The sequence below is a fragment of the Monodelphis domestica genome, chromosome 5 (genome assembly GCF_027887165.1).
Source record: "Monodelphis domestica isolate mMonDom1 chromosome 5, mMonDom1.pri, whole genome shotgun sequence".
NCBI lineage: Eukaryota > Metazoa > Chordata > Mammalia > Didelphimorphia > Didelphidae > Monodelphis > Monodelphis domestica.
Genome location: NC_077231.1, coordinates 289,256,791 through 289,278,802, shown reverse-complemented (window position 1 = coordinate 289,278,802; position 22,012 = coordinate 289,256,791). Strand labels below are relative to the sequence as shown.

At 37.4% G+C, this 22,012-nt stretch overlaps 1 protein-coding gene across 7 annotated transcripts; it reads left to right on the top strand.

Annotated features, from left to right (window-relative positions):
* The first annotated feature begins 2,106 nt into the window (after nt 1–2,106).
* On the top strand, nt 2,107–20,490 carry DAZL (deleted in azoospermia like). 7 transcript variants are annotated; one of them, XM_016426449.2, is made up of 12 exons: nt 2,107–2,391; nt 5,474–5,620; nt 5,849–5,940; nt 9,202–9,253; nt 9,703–9,766; nt 9,904–10,043; nt 11,355–11,408; nt 14,792–14,863; nt 15,547–15,597; nt 16,840–16,953; nt 17,987–18,085; nt 20,283–20,490. In XM_016426449.2, the coding sequence occupies exons 1-12, from the start codon at nt 2,389–2,391 to the stop codon at nt 20,334–20,336; spliced, it is 942 nt and encodes a 313-aa protein (XP_016281935.1). In that variant the 5' UTR covers nt 2,107–2,388; the 3' UTR covers nt 20,337–20,490. The 7 variants fall into 7 exon arrangements, with proteins under 7 accessions (XP_016281935.1, XP_016281936.1, XP_016281938.1 ...); XM_016426450.2 differs by lacking the exon at nt 2,107–2,391 and adding an exon at nt 3,092–3,247; XM_016426452.2 differs by lacking the exon at nt 2,107–2,391 and adding an exon at nt 3,303–3,421.
* The last annotated feature ends 1,522 nt before the right edge of the window (nt 20,491–22,012 follow it).

Here is a 22,012-nt window from a genome sequence, read left to right as displayed (position 1 = left end):
TCAAAAATATAGAGAACTGTCAAATGTATAAGAATATAAGTCATTCCCCAATTGACAAATGGTCAAAGCATATGGAGAAACTGTTTTCAGAGGAAGAAATCAAAGTTATTAATAAGAAATGCAAATTGAAAAATCAGTGAGGTACTGCCTCATATCTTTCAGATGGGCCAATATGACAGTAAAGGAAAGTTATAAATATTGGAGGGTATATGGCAAAATTGGGACACTAGTGAATTGTTGGCGGAGTTGTGAACTGATCCAACCATTCTTGAACAATTTGGAACTATGCCCAAAAGGGTATAAAACAATGCATACCCTTTGATCCAGTAATACCACTAGGTCTGTATCCCAAAGAGATTAAAAGAAGGGTGGAGGGGAGGACCGACTTGTACAAAAAATATTTATAACTGCTCTTTTGTGGTGGCAAAGAACTGGAAATTGAGGAAATGCCTATCAGTTGGGGAATGGCTGAAAAAAACTGTGGTATATGACGGTTATGGGCTACTACTATGCTGTAAGAAATGATGAACAGGATGATTTCAGAAAGAGCTGCAAAGATCTACATGAACTGATGCAGAGTGAAATAAGCAGAACCAGGAGAACTTTGGACACAATAACAACAATATTGTGGAATGATCAACTGTGATAGACTCAGCTACTCTCAACAATACAATGACCCAAGACAATTCTGAGGAACTTAGGGCAAAGAATACTAGCTAACTCCAGAGAAAGAGCTATTGGGGTCAGAATGCAGAAGAAAGCATAATATTTTTCAATGAACTTTTTGGGGGATTTGGTTTTATATGATTACTCTCTTACAAAAATGAACTATATGGAAATGTCTTGCATGGTGATACATATATAATCTAGATCAAATTGCTGACCAGCTCCTGGAGGGAAAGGGGAAGGGAGGGAGGGTGACAATTTGTAACATATTACTTGGGAACACATATGTAGAATTTTGTTATTACATGTAATTGGCAAAACTAAATATCTTTACAAAAAAAAAAATCCCCTCCAGGACACACTGTACAAGTGTCTAGTCAGCCTCTCTTGAAAGCCCAACATGGGAGCTTGTGAAGATGGGTTTCCTGAAATCAAGTCTAAACTTGCAACTTCCACCCATTCCAAACTGCTGGTTGTGCCCTCTGGAGACAAGGAGAACCAATCTAGCCCGTCTTCCAGAGTGGCATCAGCCCTAGATTCCCTGGCTTTTTGTGACCAGAAATCTGCAGTCCCCTCAGCAGACTACCCCTTTCCCTGCTGGCTCCTCCTCTCCCATCTTTTCAGCTCTTCTGGCGGCGGCACTCTTCTCTAGTCTTCATAGACCCACATTCATCAATTCTCATCCCTTGACGAAAAGCTCGTTCTTTTTGGATCAATCAACAAATATTAAGCTTCTCCTTAGCCAGGTTGGTGCTAAGAGAGTGGCAGAGGGCTTGGGGCACAAATACAAAAGTGAAAGCCCTTGCCCTCGAGGAGCTTCCATTCCAATGGATGGAGAGCTTCTTGGTTCTTGGAGGATTCTTTGGCCAAGGACTGCTGCCCAGTTCTGCCCCGGTCATCTTCAGTTTTTTATGCATTTGTTCATTAAGGACGGGATGCGCTGCTCTTAGGAGCTTCCACTCTAATGAATGGAGGGCTGCTGGGCTCTGAAGATTCTTTGGCCAACGACTCCTGCCCATCATTTATTGAAGACTATTAGTTTTACACACATTTATTCATTGAAGACCTACTGTGTGCTATTGGGACAGAAGGGGAAAGAGCTGCCCTCGCGGCCCTTACACTCTAATAGGGAAGAATTCTTTGGCTCGGGGTGCTCCACCCTCCTTCTACCTCATCCAACTGCTCCGTCCTGGCCCCCTGCCGGGTGCGGGGTGGGGGGGAGGGGCGCCTGGGGGCTTCCGCCCCCGCCCGTCGGCCGTCCTGGCGAGCCCACGTTCCGTTCCGTTCCGTTCCGCTGGCGTAGGGCAGGCAGCGCTCGGGCCGGGGGAACCTTTGTTTAGCGCCGCTCGCGCTCGCGCCCCCCGGGCCGGAAAGGCGGTGGGACGCGGGTGCTCGCTAAAGCCCGCGGCGGCAGCAGCGCCGCCTGCAGTGTGCGGGGGCAGCCTGTGCTGGCGGAGCCGCAGCGGCCAGTGGGGTGCGCAGGGAGACAGCGGCGCGGGCCGGACCGGACCGCCGGCGCAGCGAGGGTCAGCGGGAGCGGAACAAGGCCGAGGCCAGCCTGGGCCACAGGCTCGGATCCTCGTCGAGTTCTTCGAGGGCAGGCAGTGAAGAGAGCGCGAGCGAGGGGCGCTGCGGGCCGGGACCGGGACGGGACCGGACTGGGCTTTAATCTCTGGGCTTTAATCGCCGCGGGAGGAGCCGCCGCCACCGCCCGCCAAGATCATGGTGAGTGAGGCCGAGCCCGGGGCCTTCGACGGCTCGGGCCGCTGAGGGGAGGAGGGCGCGGGCCGCCTCGCCCGGACGAGGCCCCTGCGGCCTGGCGACGCCCGAGGCCTGGCGGTCACCCGCGAGCCCTGAGGCCCTGCGGCCTGCGCCCGCGGCCGCCCCTGGCTTTGTCCCTCGGTCGTAAGCCGTCCCTGCCATGTGGAGCGGCCTTCTCGGGGTTCCCTATTCCTGGCGGGCGCAGAGCTCTTCTCTCCCCCCTCCCATCAGAATCTGTGGTGATCGCCACCTCCCCTCCCCCATCCCCAAATCCTTGAGGAGAAAAAGGCCGCGACGGCGAGCGTGGGGGAGGGCCTTCAGGGCCCGGGGAGCGTTTGAATCCCAGGGGCTCGGGGCGCCCCAATCTTGGGAGGGCCTTTCCCCAAAGGGATCCCGAGGGGGATGGGGGTACGAGGTGCCCCTTAGACTAGAGGCGGACTTTTGGGTGGCCCGGGAAAGAAAACAGGTTGTACATTGAGATGGGGAGGGGACCTTTTGTAAAGCAGATTGACCCCCCCTTTTATTCTGTGGGATTTTATTAACTAATAATCACTCCCCTCCCGGTGTTCTTGCGCTTACAGGAGCCCAGAGGGCCCCCCACCCCCCCGCCAGCCTGGGGGCGGGGTTGTGACCCTTTGGCTTGGTGGCAGGGTTATGACCCCATTAGGCTGGGGGCGGGGCGGCTGGAGGCGGTTTTCCCTAAAGTCTTGGCCTCGAGGCCCCGGCTCCAGCCCTTGGCCACGGGCGGATGGGCTGCTGACTCGGGCAGCTTGAGGCAGCGGCCGCTTGACGGCTGAGGCAGGATGATGGCTTCGCTTGGGTGTGTGTCGTGTGCGTGTGCACGCGTGTGTGCGCGTGCGCGCGCCTCCCTACCTCTGACTGCTTCACACTTTGTGAGCTCGGGGCGCCACCTGCCGGCTGGAGACGAGCTTGGGCGGGCTGGGAGAACCCCCGCCTGGCGACGATGAGGGCGCGAATTGATTAAGCGCCTCCCGTAAGGCGGGAGGCAGAAAGCTTGGGCGGCCCTTTACGATGGACTTGGAAGAGATGAAGGCCGGAGGGGGGAGGGGTGCTGAATTGCTGGAATCGCTCCAGTTCTTTACCTGAGCGGATAGAATGTTAAAGCTGGAAAAAATCTTGGGAGACTAAGAGCAAACCTGGCCTTTCAGCAGTTAGAAGGGGAGGGAGTAAATGTTTTTCTGGTTTACAATCCCCCACCCCCATCCCACTTTCTTCATCGCCCAAACCAGCCATATGGGCTTCGATTGCAATTATAAACTAACCCTCTTCTGGAGGGCAGAATATCGTATATTTTATTTCCATTAACAAACTGGAAGTCGCCCACCAAAGTTTAGTTTACTTACAGATAAATGCAGGAAGGAAAATGTTTATAAAGGAGTTCAGCTCTGCTACTTAAGAAAAGGGAACAAACCTGGTTCTTTAAAAAGCTCCGTCACCTATGGAACATTACCAGTTAAGAAAATGGACAAAAAAGCTAATGTGCAAGAAAACAAAAGCGAAATGGAGGCCTAATTAACACAGTTGTCTTGTGTTCAATTTCCCAACTCATCTACTATTCACGAATAATTCATCACCCAGAGTAATGCATTTTTACCTCTATTCAAATGAAGAAAATCTTAAATCAGGGACTACCACTTTAGGGTGCTCTCAATTTAGTATAACACTGGTCAAGTGTGAAATTTTGGGGTACTATTGGGCTTAATAAAAATAAATCTTAGTATCTTGAGAATTCAAATACTCGAGTGTTTTACTTAATTTTTGTCACAATGTATATCATTTTAAATTATCCACATTTGTTCATTAATAGAAGTGTGAAGTGTAAGCCTTATCTCTGGCATTTAAGGTGACTTACATTCAGTGTGCACTTAAAATTTTTTGAGATGTATTTAATCTATCTTGAAAAATCACAATGAACAGAAATATTTATCTTCTAGAAAGATCTGAAATTAAGAATTTAGTTTTCTGTTCTTTGAATTATTGACTTTGAAATTACTTGTAATACTTTTTACAAACAAGTTTTCACTACATAAGGAGAATTACTTAAAAATTTTCATTTAAAAAATTAAATTCCGTGCCTGAACAATTTGTATTATCCTTATGGTGTTGTATAGGAAGAACACTTTGTGGATTTGATTCTCAGCTCTGCTACTAACTTGGTTTCTTTTTAGTATCTCCTTTTTCTTTCCTCTTTTGGGAAACATAACTTTTTTGTGTCCCTCAATATCATTAACGCTTGTGAGGATGAAAGTATTATTAGTAGAACTGATTTGGAATTTTTTAAGGAAGAAAAAGATGCTTTTCAAAGACAGCTGATATATCACAATAGGGAATAGGATCATTAGCTTCCCCTACATAGCATGAGCTGTGGCCTGTATGAGGTAATAATGATTCTGCCATCTAGTACCAAAACATAGCTAGCACACAAAGGGAAGAGTTATATTTTCAAGTACCATGGTAATTTTGGTAAATAGAAAGGAGAGGCTTTTATGCTCTGATGCCTAGTTTCCTTTAGCCACAGCTTGATTTCTATTAAAACTTGGCATATCTGTTTTATGAACTTATTGAAACAAAAATCTTATTAACTGAATGAAATAGAACAGAAAGTCTTTTAAATAATCTTGTTTTTTGTTACATGTAATTTTTAAAAAATTAGTCTTTCTGATTTTTTTATCGGTTCTCAAAGTTTTCACATTTTAAAAAATATCTCATATCTATGTATGGGATGGCAATGAGCAGCCTGAAAAAATATCTTATTTCTGCTGTGGATCATATTTACTTTATTTATTAAAATTCTTATTTGCCCATGGAATGATTCCTTTTAGGTCTTTGGGCTTAAGCTAATTTGTTTAACCAAGATAGTATTGTGATTAGATCACTTAGAAATGGAAGCTATTTACATTAAAACATTTGGTTTTTTGAATGTAAGTTAGAATTTTATTTTTTTATTTCCTTTTTAACATTTTTTCTTTTGTGGTTGGTTATTATTACATGTGTGCTTTCTTTTCTTTTTTTTTTCAAAATACAGTCTGCTGCAAATCCTGAGACACCAAACTCCACCATCTCAAGAGAAGCTAGCACCCAATCATCATCAGCCACAGCCAGCCAAGGATATGTTTTACCAGAAGGCAAAATCATGCCAAATACAGTCTTTGTTGGCGGAATTGATGTTAGGGTATGGCATTCATTATTCTTAGAAGTTAATAAGATTCGACCCTTGTGGGGTTTATTCCTTGTCTAAATATCATTTAAACCTAGAATTGGTTCTCTGACTAACTGAATCAAACTACCCTTTAGACAAAGCTTTGTAAAATTTTGAGTTAATAGGGAAGGATTTGTTGTTGTTGAATTGGGAATTTGGGGTGCAGAATTTTTATTTTTGAAGCTAAATTCTTTTTCATAGATGGATGAAACAGAAATTCGAAGCTTCTTTGCTAGATATGGTTCAGTGAAAGAAGTGAAGATAATCACTGATCGAACTGGTGTGTCCAAAGGGTAAGTAAGACATGTTTCATATTGATTCAGTGAAAGTATATTGGGGGTGGGGTGGGGTGGTGGCAGCTAGCCAGCTCAATGGATTGAGAACCAAGCCTAAAGACAGGAGGTTGGTCCTAGGTTCCAGTGTGGCCTCAAGATACTTAATAGCTGGGTGATCCTGAGCTAGTCACTTAACCCCCATTGCCTAGCCCTTACCACTCTTCTGTCTTGGAACTAATACACAGTATTTATTCTAAGGTGGAAGGTTAGAGTTTTAAAAAAGAAAGTATATGAATGTTAGTGCAATTAGTAGAGTAGCAAATCCTAAAATTTGTGCCTTTTTAGCTGTCAATGGGTAAGACACATTTAATATTCAGCAAGAGTATTTAGATGTTTCATGAATTTACTAGAGAAACAAACCTTAAAATGGTACTTTTATAGCTGTATCAATTAAATTGGGACTACATGATTCATTGCTTTGTTACTTTTTAAAGAATGTATTTAGATGCAAAGGTCTGGCCCTTAACATTGTTAGCTGAAGTGGTTTACTTTCTTGATATCTAGTCATAAATACCTCCTGCTCCAAGCTTAAGTGCTGCACTTTCAATTAATAATGTTAGATTTTCTTCCTATGTGTCATAATATATTAAATTCTATCATTACCCTTTGCATGACTTTTAGAACAAAAACATAGTTGACATTTGAAGAGAAAAAAAAAATCTTAAAATGCTTTGTGACCTGATGCGGGTATGATATAAGGGTTTTTTCCAACTCTTATTTTTAAAGGTTTTCTGCCTATGTTTTATTGGGAAAATAAATTTGAATAGATAAAAATAACTAGTACTTCCCTATCCATGCCTTTGCTGAATGTTTCTTTAATAACTTTTAACAGTTTCATATGTAGGTACCTGCCTCAAAAGGAAGTTTGTATGAAAAGTGTTCCTTTTGAAATTATAAAATTCTTTCATAGCTTTTAAGACTTTAATTTTGAATTAATTTTGAATGATTAATTTGAACAAAGACTTATTATCACAGATTATTTCAGAGTAATACAGATTTTGGGGGGGAAATACATGGTTTGCATTTACATTAGAAAAATTTTTAACTTGGTTTGTATAAATGGTGATAATCTGCCAAAGGACAGATTTCCACCACCACCATCCTATTTATTGACTTCAACTCGTTAACCATCACACTTGGAGGACTGATCATTTAAATAATTTCAAATCCACCTAATTGTACTGTTGACTGAATCAATGTTTCTTTATCTTATCCATAAAAATCACGAATATTTTTTCCAAATGACAATTACTTGAGTTCATTGTCTTATATTTTAGATACAAATTACCAAACAAAATTGGTTTATATGTTTTAAAGCATCCCTTTTCAGCATTTCTTCAAAAAATGTGTGCCATTTGAGAGGAATTTTCCAAACAAATGTAACTTGGATTTCTGTCAGGACATCATATGATAGGCAGATGCTTAAATGTTCTACTCTTATGGATTTAGAGAATCTCTTTCTTATCTTGCTTCATCTTAATCTCTTCTTTAGCTTCTTGCAGATTAAGTGACAGAGACTTCTTTTGTCTCAAATCTCAGTCAAAAGTATAGAGGCTTCCAGCAGCATCTCTTGACCTTTATATGTAATCCTTTTACCACAAAAAGTGACTTTGCATAGATGTTTTTGGGGGAGAAATCACTATAACCAGAGAGTAGTTTTGAGTGTTAACTGAGGTTGAGTAGATAAAGAATAGAGTTTGATGTGTAGAAGCATAGGCTGATAACCTTGTTTTTTCTGAGGGTTATATGTGTGAAAATCCCAGTTCTACTCTGCTTACTTGTACTGTGTGCATAACAATGGCTTTAACTTCTTTGTAACAACTCTGGGTCTTGGTTTCCTCTTCTATTAAAAGAGGGGATTTCGGAAGATCTGGGACTAATCATTAAACCAACTTCAAACCCACCTCGTACTATCAGTTGATGAACTTATATTTTGTTATCTTGTCTATAAAGATATGGATTATCTTTTCTAAATGCCCTGCCAAAGTTCAGGTATAGTAGTTTGAATCTTCCAGCAAGATCAGGAGGCTCTTGAGAAACCAAGTTCTTTAAACTTTAAAATAAATATATATATATATATGTTTTCTTGACTATGTTATGATATAATTTGTTTCCTTTGTAATCCTATATATCTTATTTTTGTGTATTTTAAAACATTCCAAGAAGGAGTTCTTAGACTTCACCAGACTGCCAAGGTGTGGTCCATGACAAAAAAAGTTAACTTTTGGACATGACATCTTGAAGATCTCCTCCAATGAATATGAGCTTTGGAAATAAACTTCTCTGGAACATTACCAGCATTCTCCTAAGTAGAAAAATCAGTTTACTAAGTAAAAATGGACTATAATATTTTTGCTATATTGGTTTTTTAAAATGGTCTTATTTTAGCAGTCAAATAATAATTGCTGATTGGTTAAGGAATTAATGTACCTGACTTAGTGTACTAGAACTTTCTTAAAATACAATTTCTTATAAAACAATTTGTTTTAAGATTAATTCATCTTGGATTCCATCTAAAGGGACTACCAAACCTTATTATAAAACATTTTATTTTGACTTAAAAGTCAGTCCTATGACATTCTGATAAAGCCAAGTCACTTGTTAGGGAATTCTGTTGCTTATTGGGGAGAAATTTTTAATTTAACATTTACAAAGCACCCCCAATAATATTGGATTCTATACATCTTAATTTCAAGCTGACAGAGAGAATGTAGTGTTATAGAAGGGTACAGGTGGAAGTTGAGGTTTAAGTAGTGTGAGACATTAAATGGAAATTTAATTTAATATAACAAACATTTTTTTAAAGAGCCTACTTAATATCCTGGGCACTGGTAATACCGAAGACAGTCTCTGTCCTCAAGGAGCTTATATTCTACTGAGAGGAGACACAAAATATACACAGATAAGTAATTAAATACAAGACCTTGAGCCTTAGACTAAGTCTCAACTAAGGTTAGTCAATCCACAGATATTTCCTGGGCACCTAACATAGCATTAATTATAAACTATAGAGAATAGAGAAATAACCATAATAGAAAGACTGTCCAAGATAGCTCCTTTTACATAAAATAGGGGTATCTCAAGAATTAAGAATTCTTCCCAGAATTTACGTCCTCATTTCTATCTGATATTTCATAAAACCTGAGGGTGAAAGTTCCTGAAATTAGAATTGCTTGATAATAGCATATCCTATTAATCATCTTTAATCTGCCTTTCTAGCTATGGATTTGTTTCGTTTTATAATGATGTGGATGTGCAGAAAATAGTAGAAGTAAGTAAACTTTTCTTTTTTGACTTTATTTTGGCTTTTGGTGGTAATGGTATTTTGATTCCTTTAAAGTATTTACGTATGTTTGCAAACACAGAGATAGTTACTTCCTATCCTATAGTTCTGAAACTTAAAATCTTTTACTAACTTGGCAGAATTCCTGAATATTTCTCTATGGTTGGTTCTCTAGTTTTAGAAAGGGGTGGAGTCCATGAGGGTTTGAGCAGAATGTAGGAAGAATTGGCATTTGTAGTTGTCTGTTTGGGAAAGGAAAAGACTAAAATAAGAGCAATTAGCAATTTAGCTGTTCTTCCCCATTTATCTGTTCAGATAACATTAGTTATTATTGAGGCAGAGTTGTCTGACCACATATCCCACAGCTCTTTACAGTAAACTCTGATGGTCATCTTTAGGAAAGACATTGGAAAAACTCCCTATTTTTTCTCCCCCAGTCACAGATAAATTTCCATGGTAAAAAGTTGAAACTGGGACCAGCAATCAGGAAACAGAATTTATGTGAGTACATATAAATGTGTGTGTGTGTGTGTGTGTGTGTGTTTGTAAAGAATGGTCTGGGGAGAATTTGTTTATTGTCATAACTAATTTTTTTCAGTGTTGAAATTGCCATTTTTCCCTTTTTTGCTTTCCTAAAGGTGCCTATCACGTGCAGCCACGTCCTTTGGTTTTTAATCCTCCACCTGCACCACAGTTTCATAGTGTCTGGAGTAATCCAAACACAGAGACATATATGCAGCCTCCAGCTATGATGAACCCCATCACTCAATATGTCCAGGTAAAAGTTATTTATTGTGAGTTTTTTTACATGTGTTGTGATCATCCAGAGCGTGTATTAATATAATTCAAAATCATGGAATCAATCTGGGCATGTGGGGCATCTTCTAGTCTAACTTGCTACCCAATTTAGGAATATCCTCTGTAATATCTCTGATAAAAGATTAGTTTGACTTTTGCTTGAGCACTTACAATGATAAGGAACTCACTAACACAAGGGAGCCTGTTCCATTTTTGGAAACCTCTAATTGTTAAAAGAGTTTTCCCCTATACTGAGCTGAAATCTGCTTCCCTGTGACAACTATACCTTGGATCTGTGGAGTCACATTTTATCTTATTTTGACAAAACAGCCCATTAAATGTTTTAAAACAACTATTATGTCTCCCTGTGGTCTTGTATTCAAGTGAAACTGTTCCAGGTCCTTTGTTCTTTGCCTTCCTTTGGTCAGGTCCAGGTTTATCAATGTTACTTTCACCATTTAATTTTTAATTCTGTTCAAAAGAATTTAACACTACTTCATATAATCTGACCACTCAGATCACAATAGTATTATTGATTCCTTTGTCAGAATATAGCCATTATATTAATAAAACCTACAGTTTTGTTTTGTTTTTAGCAATTACATCACATTTCCAATTCATAGAGCTTTTCTGAATTTTTATTTTTCATTGATTAAATTAGCAGTTCTTCCTCCTAGCTTGTTAACATTTACAAATTTGATGTGTCTTTTATATCTTCAATCAGATTGTTGATTAAAAATATTAAAAGGCGTAGGACTCTGGAGAACAATGTTTCCTTCATTTGTGTAACTACCTGACTCGTACTTTCATCTAATCCACATTAAACTCTTAGGAAATTATGGAGAGGCCTGTAAAAAGTTTTGCTGAAATTAAAGCATAGGTTGTGTAAGTAGTGTTTCTCTGATCTGTTCTAGTGAATCTTATTAAAGAAATGATGTTAGTTTGACCTGATTGGTTTCTTAAGTGGATTCATATTTCTTTCTAAATGTTCACAGATACCAATTTAATAGTTCATCCTAGAATTTAATTGGGAATCAAATTTAGGCATAGTTTTAAAATTCTTTTTCATTGGAATAAGATTTTTGTTTCTTGTCTTCTGGGACTTCTACTTTTTTGATGTTCTCTCAAAGGTTATTTCTAGTGATCATTTCTACAAGTTCTTTTGGTATTCTGGTTTACTCTGAGCCCCAAAACTTGAAGATATTTTAAAAAGTAGCTAGAATCCTTCTTACTACCTAATTCCTCCCCTATTTTGACCTTCAATTGCCCTCTCTCCAATGTCTGTCCAAAGTTTTTCATCGTAAAGACCATTCTCCTTGCTGAAGAAGATGGAAGCAAAATTAGAGTTGAGTACCTCTTTCTTCTGTTATCTATCAACGTTATGCCATCTTATACAAACAGGCCTAGTCTGACCTTACTGCTTTCCTTACTTTGGCTATAACTTAAAAGTTTTTTCTGCTTCTTTGGCATTTTGGGGGAGGGGTACCTATCATTCTGGGCTGATTTATGCATTCCACTTGTCATAATTAAGAAATAGTTAAGACTATTCTATAGAGGAACTTCCATAACATGTTATATTATCATGCCTCCTCATGACTGGGTTCTTGAAGACTGTGTCAGTGAAAAATAAGTTATTTGGCAAGTTTTGTTATTCTGGAATAGTTTTGAATCACACTTGATAATAGACTGTTTTCCAAAGACTAACCTAGCTAACTAGTACAGAAAAGCTCTTCTCATTGAATAGTTGATAAAGCCACTATAGCTTTAGCCAAGGCACAATGTATAGCCTCAGTGTAGTGATGATGCACTTATGGTGATGGTTTTAGTGGGTGCCTAAAACCATAAGTCTTTTAGATTGTCTGCACACATTCTTAGTTGTCTGTGTTCTAAATGGGAGATCCTTGTCCAGTGGTGGAGTAGTAGGTGCTTAGTATAATAATTGAATCATAATCAAATGTGACCATCGCAATTCTAATAAATCCATAAAGCAAAATGAAGTTACCCCTAAGGAAAAGAGTACCAGGTCTTTCCCTGGAGAGGCAAACAAAGGAGATAACAGCATTGGCTTTATCATGTGTCTGAGAGGTAAGAAGAAAGGAACTTCATTGCAAGAAACATTAGATCATCTTGCAGTACTCAAGATAAGCATTTGCAAAAAGACCACCATAGCAGTCATTTCAGAATTTTATGCCAACTCTTGTAGAAATTGAAGAGGTATGGACAAGGATTCACCTTGAAAATACCTTTCTAATTGAATTGACACACTTTCAGAGCTCAATGACAGCAATACAAAGACGGCCTCAAAAAATATGTTGGAAAACTGTTCGGGAATGAGAAATGAGGAGGGAAAGGAAAAGATTTTAGGTTCTTGTCTGCTCTTGATCCCAAGTACCATGAGAATAAAGATAAAGCACCAATGGCCTGTTGCCAATGTAGAGGATATTTCGTAATCAGTGTATATTGTCAGACCTCTGATTTGTTAGACCATATTAACATACATGTCAAAGGAAAAATGAAAATCAAAAGATGTTTGTATCCTTTTGACAATTTCATCCTATTCTGTTGGGGGGAAAAACTACTAGAAAATTGAGTCTAAAGGGGAAAAATGGACACCAATAGACTATTAACATGTCCTAAGAAGACTTAATCACAGTAGAACAATGGCTGTAGTCGGCATACACTTCATATTTTTGCTCTGCTAACTAGAGAGATGAAAAGGAAATATGCTTTCAGAGAAAAAACTAGTTTGTTAGATTTCATGTGGGAGTGGATTGTGAATGATAATCCAAGATACCCATAAAAAAGTGACAACTAAGGCAAAAACAAGTTTGTGAGAAGCTTGTCAAGCAACACAATTAAGCAGTTATCTCAAGGTTAGATAACGGTGGAATTGAGAGAACAAGAAACAAAAATGGAAAAGAATGACCTCTAAAGGTTTCTATAACAAACACTTCTGTTCCACTGTAGCCACCACATTTTCACCTCACTATCCTGGTTATGTGTTGCATTAAGAAATAGAAGTAGCATGAAAGAAAACAGCCTGGGAGGAGAGCTAGAATAGACAACGTATGTGCAGACTGCTGAAGACACCATAATTCTTGAGTACATGGAAGCATTATAAAGGGGGAAATTACCAAAGACTTGGGGTTGGGGGATCTCAGACCTTAATTTTTTTTAAGTGCCCAAGAAAATAACTACCAACCCAAATGTGCGTACTTATCTTACTACAAAGATTTTCTGAAAAAACCTACACACACTTTGAGAACATTTCTTGACGAAGACATATGAGAAAGGAACAAGCAACTTTCCATGTATTATTACATAGCAGACTTTAATATTTAAAGTCAGATTTGAGTGAAAGGTGTAGACAATACAAGATCTCACCATGAATGTTTTTTTGACTTGGGAGAATGAAACACTGCTTTTTTCTAACAGGATATCTTCATTGCATATATCAAACTAATGTAAAATTACCCAAAGGCGATTATAAGTTATAACTTTGTTTAACCTGCTTATTAACATCAAATGGGGTATATAAAGCAAGGAGGCATACTTTCCTATATTATTTGTCAGTGTTAGGAGGATGTCTAGTGTAGAATCTAAATAGAAGAGGGATGTCCTAAGGTGATGTTGTGTGTGTTCCTCCTTGTGTTTTGTGTTGTCTTTTTCAAGCTCTGGAAGGTTACAGAGGCTTTTGAATGAAATCTACATGACCACTCAAGTTTGGTGTAATTAGTCACAGAAAAAACCAAGTGGCTAAAACATTTTTGTTTTCTATATCAGTTCTCAGGCAGAAATTCATATAGTCTGCAAAACTAGTCCCCCAGGGACAATGGAGAGACTTTTGATGTAAGGTTTAAAGAGTTGGAAGAATTGGTGGGTGAAAAAGGTGCAGTGTAAAAGACATTAAAGAGATATAGGCTGGGCATGACAAGAGGCACGGAGCTAAAGCAAGAGGAGGTAGTCAACAGACTTATTACTACTTTTTCTTTCTATCCAATGTCAAAAAGACTTAAGCAAGACCCTGCCCCATTTGGGGTGTTTTTTTTTTGTTTTTGTTTTTGTTTTTTTTGGAGGATTTGTGAGAAATCATGAAAACAAAGCTAATGGGAAGAGAGTGTGGTGGGCTTGCTACTTACCTTGATGGAGGAAGTATCCACATCAGTGAGATCACAGCCTTATTGAAGTATTCAAATTTGTACAGAGCCCTGCATTAGGTACTGGGAGGTACTAGGCACTAGTGCATGCTTCTCTGAACATCTTTAGATAGAAAACCAAAAGATTCTTTGAGTAAAATGAAGCTACCAATGATATAAAAAAATAAAGTCTAAGAATATTTTTGTAAAATAATGGCACAAATTGAAGTCCATCCTAGAGTTTTGCTACCCACCCACTTAGAAAGGACTTAAGGATATCATCAGACATTTGAAATTCTTCTGGTTTTGCTATTGGAAGTTGGCTAGTTTGACTCATAAGCTTATTTCCTCTTCTCCCCTCTCCCCCTCCCCCAATGACTAACATATGACAATGAAAACATGCACCAGAAAACATTTTTCCTTTATAGAATCAGATTTACCCAATTATATTTTCACATATTTGTATATGTTGAATTTATATGGGCATAACCTGGATTTCTTAAAGTTTCTTTAACATAGGGAATGTTCCTCTTAATAAAACTTTTAAAAATTTTATCTCATCATAGAAAAACTAATTACATTTCATTTTCAGGCATATCCTCCTTACCCTAATTCACCAGTCCAACTCATCACTGGATATCAGCTACCTATATATAATTATCAGGTAACTTTTTTTAAAAAAGTATAAATATATCCTTTGAATGTTGGGACTTTCCACTTCTGATTTTTTTCCAAAATAGTTTACCCTCTTAACAGGGAAAGTGTGCCAAAGACAATAATGGAATATAGTGCTTTTGGTGGTTTGAAATTCAAAAATGTTCTTTTTTTAATATTCTTAGGTTTGATTACCATCACCAAATTTCTGTAAACATCAGAAAATATGTTGAATTCTCCCTTGTAGTGTATAGGAAGTGTTCTTTGCTTTCACAAAAACTCATTCTACCTGTACTTAGTTAAGTAAACTGCCTAAGGTACTAGTCCTTTATAAATTTTTTTTTTCTGGAAAAGAGGTTGAAATAAAATTGATTACCCAATTCCTATGTAGCACTGAAGCTAAGCTAGATTAGTTATCTCTGGTTTTAGATTAATTTCTTCACATATTTGTCAGATATTGAGTACTTCTAAAGGGAGAAATTTAGAAAACTCTGCCATGACCATGTCTGCCTAAAACCCAACCCCCCCCCCAAAGAGAGAAATTAGGGTGAATTTCATAGAAATATAATCCTAAGAACTTTGTTTTGCTTTCCTTTCAGCATGAATAAACCTGATAAATAACTAGTGAAATGTGTTTTAAGCTATTTGAAATTTTGAAAAACATTTGCAAAATCAGTGTTTGTTTGCTTTAAGGTACCTCCACAATGGCCTGCTGGAGAACAAAGGAGTTATGTTATACCTCCGGTAAGATGAATTGATAAAATATTAGCTTCCTAAACTTCCTTAGTGTTCTATAGAACATTGTTTATATATTTCTAATTGGCTGTTCTGCCATCAGGTACACTATGTTTCATTAATTTCATTATAACTAGACTTTTAAACCACTCTGTGGTAGGAATTAAATCAACAGTTTCTTTTGGGTTCCCAAATAGCATCAATGTCTTGTATACAATTAATTGGTGTTTAGAATTGCTTGTTGTGCTTACAGTCCAAAACAGTAAGAGATTTCAAAATCAATAATTTTTTGGTCCCTGCTGTTCATTTTTGCTCCAAGGAAAAGAAAAATAACGGGAAAATTTCAATAAAATTTGAACTTGAAAGTGTGATAAATTTTGCATTTTCCACTAGAGGAATTAAGATTTAGAAAGGTCAGGTACTCAGCTATGTGTATATACATATCATATCTCTGAAGCACAGACACAACATGTAAGTAGTTAGAGAGCTGTCTTTAAAATCAAGAAGGACCTGTAGTTAAATATTGCCTCTGACCCATGCTGACTACATCATGTCCATGAGCAAAATCATTGACCTCTCAATGCCCCTTTACAACTAAGAATATAGATTGTAGGTGGCTGTAGTGGATTGAGAGCCAGGTCTAGACCAGAAGTCCTTGAGGTTCAAGTCTGACCTCAAACACTGCCTAGCTGTGTGACCTTGGGCAAGTCACTTAACCCTGGCTCTTATAGCTCTTCTGCCTTGTGATACTCCATATCAATTCTAAGATAAGGGATTTTAAAAATATATGAGAGAGAGAGAGAGAGTGTGTGTGTGTGTGTGTGTGTGTGTGTGTGTGTGTGTGTGTGTGTGTGTGTAAATAATAAGGAGCCTTTTCATCAAGGTTTCTCTGAACTAATGAAATCATAGGACTGGTCCACATGCACATATGTACATATTTAGATTAATATGTCTAATAGATGGGCACATGTTTGCTTCAGTTCCTTATTAATTCATATGATTGAATAGAAATTTAGATGGATTTTTTTAATATTATGTCCTTAAGACTGGCTTTCTGAATTGAAGATTCTTTTTCCCCCTATAAGATATTTGCTTAAAATAAACTTTTTGAAACCAGAGCAAGATGGATTGGGATTCAGTCCAATTATGTAGTCTGCCTTCTAAATTACAGCATCAGCACATATTTTGGAAGAGAAGATTATAGAAATACCTTTTAATATCTCTGACTCAACTTTTCTATTTTCAACATAGGCTTATACAGCTGTGAATTACCACTGCAGTGAAGTGGACCCAGGAGCTGAAGTCCTACAGACCGAGTGCTCCGTCCATGAGGTCACACAGTCATCTGGAAATGGCCAGCAAAAGGCAAGAATTTGACTACACCCTGGATATGTGTAACCTGTTATGTTGTTCTGATAAGCAGGCCTGAGGGTAATCAGTAGCTTGACACCCAGTCTTTTGGTAGCATGTGAGAGTTAGGAATCCCCCAGGTTTCAGTATAAATATGAAAGCCTCTACCTATTGCGTCCTTAAATTATCATCTTTTATTTGTAATGACCATGATTTTGAGAGGCAAATAGGTTAGTAGATGGAGATCTGACCTTAGAGTCAGGAAGGTTTACATTCTTTGACCCTTAACTAGATTGGAGGAAGATGGGGCATATTGCTTAACTTCTCAACTCCCCCAGGGTTTTCTCTTGGGATGATAAATTGTGCATTGTTGACTCCACTCTTGGGAGTTCTTAAACCAATTAAATATACAGATCTGGAGCACTTTTTTTCTCCCACTCCTTGTCAGTCCTAACAATTATAACAAAATCAGTTGACAAATGTTTATTAAACACATAATCATTTTAGAAGAAAATAAGTCAGTGACCTTAGGGGGTTCAAGATTAATTTATATGTTCTTCCTCTCACCAATTTTTAGTGTTTATATAGCCAAATACTAACTTGCCATTTTATTGAATGCACTTTGTATCATTCAATAGAATATGTAAAAGTCACTTAATTTTATAATTATAATTTACTACTTACAGAAACTTGAAAATATTTTGTTTATGGATTTTTATTTTCTTGAGCTTTTTAATGTTTTTTGAATTCTTGAGACTAAAAGTATTGCTGTATTATATAGTATTTGGGGGGGGGGTCCTGGACTCTCCCCTCTTAAAAAAAATTTTGATTTAGTTTAACTAGTTTCTGAAAACTGTTAAAATACTGCCTAACTTTTAACGGTAGAATTTAAATTGTAAGTGACATTTGTTAGTACTCATGACTGTCAGAAGTCTTAGAATGGAAGGAGCAGTTCTTCTTTCATTTGAACATAAGATTATCTTTTTAGTATTGAAGAGAAGTGGATGTAGCCTTTAGCCATACACTACTGACAGACTCTGTGTTTCAGAAATCTGTGGACCGCAGCATACAGACAGTGGTATCCTGTTTGTTTAATCCAGAGACAAGACTGAGAAACGCTCTTGTCACACAAGATGACTACTTCAAGGTATGGAGTGAGAAGTTTGAAAAAAATAACCACTTAATTTAAAGCTTCAAAATATTCCTTTTATATTATACAAATTATTATGACTACTGGGCCATTTGATTGAACTGTTAGCACTTAATTTTAAAGAAACAAATCACAGTAAGCATTAGGCCCAGCAGCATACTATTTAAAATTTTGCTATCTAGTTTGTCTTTAGGAAGGAAGCCTATAGCAATAGATAATAATCGAAAGCCTTCTTGGAAAAAGTAAGTGAAAAGAAATTGTTAGCTGTAGATGTAGAAGATAATGAAGAATATGGTGGCTACGAATGGATTCCTCAGGGACAAAGCCAAGTAGTTCTTTTGGAATAAGATGAAATGAACTAATTAGCAGGAAAAATGGAAGTCAATTTAGAGTCATCAAAGCATGAAAGTTTGGATTTGAGGAGTTATAAGTCCTGCCTCTTCTACTAATTCACTGTATGAGCATGGACAGCTTACTTAATTCTTCCTTTGAACCTCCCAAATCTCTTCTGCTCAGAGAATTTATGAAGATATAGACCTGATCATGAAGCTCATTTAGGAAACTTGTGGTATAAAAATTGTAGATAAAGATGCTTTGGGCTTTTTTTTTTTTTTGTGCCATAAGGTAGTGGAAAGAGGTCTTTTTTCATAACATGCACAAACAAGGGACCTTGCATGATGGCTACTTTTATCTGACATGCCTACAGAGCCTGGATCCCTCTTTACTTCTCTGTCCTCCTTCCTGGGAGACATTCATATTCTACTAATGGGCACCCTCAATCCCCAAAAGGTTCTGCAGCCCCAAAAAGACCATGGCTTGTGAGAGCAACCAGACCTACTAGGGCCAAGCCTGGATAACTTTCCTGGGAGCTAAGAATGCATACTTAATAAACGTTAGGGTTAATGTGGTGTAAAGGCTGTCAGGTTTCAGTTCAGTGGCATATCGGTAGATCATTTCACCTTTCAGTTAGTTTTTTCATCTGTGAAAATGGCAGTGCTTCACAGGGTTGAGAAGGAACCTTGTAAATGTGAGCTGTAACTTTTATTGTTTCCAGCAATAGGTCATACAAGTTTTGTTGCTTCTATCATACTTAAAGCCCTATTCTGCTCACTTGTAGACTGGGCAAGTGAATAAGTAGTTCTTTTATACCTCTTAGAAGAGCAAAAAGGGAGAAAGCTTTTCAAGTAAAGTTTTTCTAAGGGCTCATGAAGCATCTAATGCTTTCATTTCAGTGTAATGGAAGATTTGAAGAAACCAATTTCTAGTAGGAACCTTACTGACATAATATAACCTGTGTTAGTTGTTTGTTTATAGTTTTTTGCCAGTTTCATATGAATATAATTCAGATTTATTTATGGAGCATTTTTTGAAGGTTTTAAAAAAGCAACACAGTCCTTGCAGGAAAAAAGATATAATTGAGTCAGCTTTGCTAAATGGCAAAAAACAAAACAGTATTTACTATTGGTCTCTTCCTCTCTCCTTCCTTGGAGCATTGCATTCTGTCATCAGTACAAATTGGAGCAAATGGAAGGAGGCCCAAGGTAGAATATATGTAGTGTACTAGCTTCTTTCTACCCATGGAAGGAACACATTTTAAAAATTGTCTTTCATGTATTCTCACTGACCCCTTTAATCATATAAAAGCTCTCTAGATCTCCACCCTAGGGAAGGAAAAAAATGAAGTTTTATTGATGAGTAAAATTTCTATCATATTTAACATACATAATAGATTTTAGGAAGGTACATGAAGAAAGATTTCTGCTGGATATTCTTAAGTTTTGGGGTTTTTTATCTATAAATAGTGGATAGTTTTGCTCAGTGGAAATAGATAATTATATTAATACCTATAACAATTTTCATGGTATAGCAATTCATTGTCTATACATGATGTTCATTTTTTTGCTTTTAACTGAACAGATAAATCAAATTGGCCAGATTTTTAGTGATGAAAGAGTTCAGGACTTATACTTCACAATACTGTAATCTTTTTAAGAGGGTCTGTTTTTGAAAGAAAATAGAACACTATATGGTCTTTTAGGACCTAAATTATGTTAAAATATGTATTATAAATAATATTTTATGTTAAAATTACTCAAATGTACAAAGTACTTTATAATCTTGTTCTTTTTTTTTAGGTTATATCAATAATAGGAATTTTTCACTGAAGTAAATGGAATATGTATATTTCTTCCAGGACAAAAGAGTACATCACTTTAGAAGAAGTAGGGCTGTGCTTAAATCCGTTTGAATCCTCTCTGCTGAAGCTTCCAGTGTTGTGGACAGTAGTTACTGTTTTTGAGTATTACGAAGATACAGAGAGTTCCTGTTTTCCACTATTATGGAAAGTTAATTCTGAATTTTTTGACAACTTATTGCAAGACTTTCTGTGCAAGTTGTGTTAATTTTCTTAGTATGTTGTGTTTATTTTGCATTGAAACTGTTCTACTTTGGATATGCACTTAGTAATTGGTTCTATGTTGAGTTCACAGTTGAAAGGGAAAAGCAGTTGAAGTGGACAGGTATAACTTTAGGGTTTACATGTTAGTGCTTCAACTGGTACTGAAATGTTTTTGAGACTTTAAAGGCAAATGTTGGTTTTCAAAATTTTGCTTTATAGAAACTTAGTGTTTTGAAAGGTCAGAATTTTGACAGTTCGAATGTTCTTAGCATTTAATTCCCCAACAAATACCTCTTCAGCAGTACGATATTTACAATACAATGCTTTGTGTTTATAATTTAATTCTAGAAATTTACCACAGAAGCAGACTTTTTAAAACTGCATTTTTAATCAGTGGAACCAAATATATAAAGCTGTAGCTTAATTGAAGACTTCCAATTCTAAACCCAGTATTATATAGCAGATTCTCTACAGACAATCCAATCATTGGGTGTTGTGTTTATCAGTTCAATTTTGCTTACAAAGTACTTGGAGTCCAACAATAGATAATTGATTGGGATGGCAATTAGGGTAACTCAAATTCTGGAAGTAATTTTTAAAAAAAAAAAATCCGATACTAGAAACATAAGCTTCTCAGTGGGTTACTTTCTTTTTCTTTTTTTTTTACTGCTAAAATTTACTTCAAATAGCTATATCTAAATTGTGCAAAATATTGGCATTAAAAAGGATGCTGAAGCTTTTTTTATGTCACTTAAAGGTTAATCAGAGTATCTGAAAGGAATTGCTTTTATAAAAGAAAAAAACTAATTTTAGTTATTTGTCATGGAACAAATAAATTTTATTTTTGTTTGTTAACCTTATTGCATTTTCTTTTTTCTTTTTTTAAAAGTAAAATTGGCCCAAGAGGCTCAAAGTAGAAAATATTATTGACAAACTCTCACTTAGTACTGCACTCAACTGTTAAAATTCCATCTCTAACATTTGGGTAAATCAGATGCTCTTCTGCCTGACCTAAATGGACTCTCTACACTGTGATAGGTAAAAACAAAACAAGACTTTTTCTTTTTTTTTATTTTTACCTTTTGTCTTAGAATCAATACTAAATATTGGCTTCAAGGCAGAAGAGCTGTAAGGGCCAGGCAATTGGGGGTAAGTGACTTGCCCAGGGTCACACAGCTAAGAACTGATGTGGTCACATTTGAATCCAGGACCTCCTATCTCTATGCTTGGCTCTTTATCCACCGAGCTGCCTAGACACCTCGAGATCAAGACTTTCAATAGAGAAAGTCCTCTTTTTCTCTTAAGTGTAGTATTTATCTAGATACATTTCACATCAGGACCAGTGATTTGAAATCCAGGAGTCAGCAGTCTGAACAGTAAACACGTCAATAAGCCTTGCAAAGGTCGTGAGATTAACAGACTAACAAAGCAGAAGTTTGTGTCTCTGTAGCCTGTCCTTCCATAGCCATGAATTTAAAATAAGAATTCCTGAAGAGGGACTTTGTGGGAATTTGAGGTTTCCATTT

Excerpts from the sequence above, each read along its gene's own strand:
- DAZL (XM_016426447.2), top strand. The coding sequence starts at position 5,331 with ATGGAAGCTATTTACATTAAAACATTTGGTTTTTTGAAT. Across the intron at positions 10,044-11,354 it reads CCATCACTCAATATGTCCAG|TTTTTCATCGTAAAGACCAT; the intron begins GTAAAAGTTATT and ends GTCTGTCCAAAG. Across the intron at positions 14,864-15,546 it reads TACCTATATATAATTATCAG|GTACCTCCACAATGGCCTGC; the intron begins GTAACTTTTTTT and ends GTTTGCTTTAAG.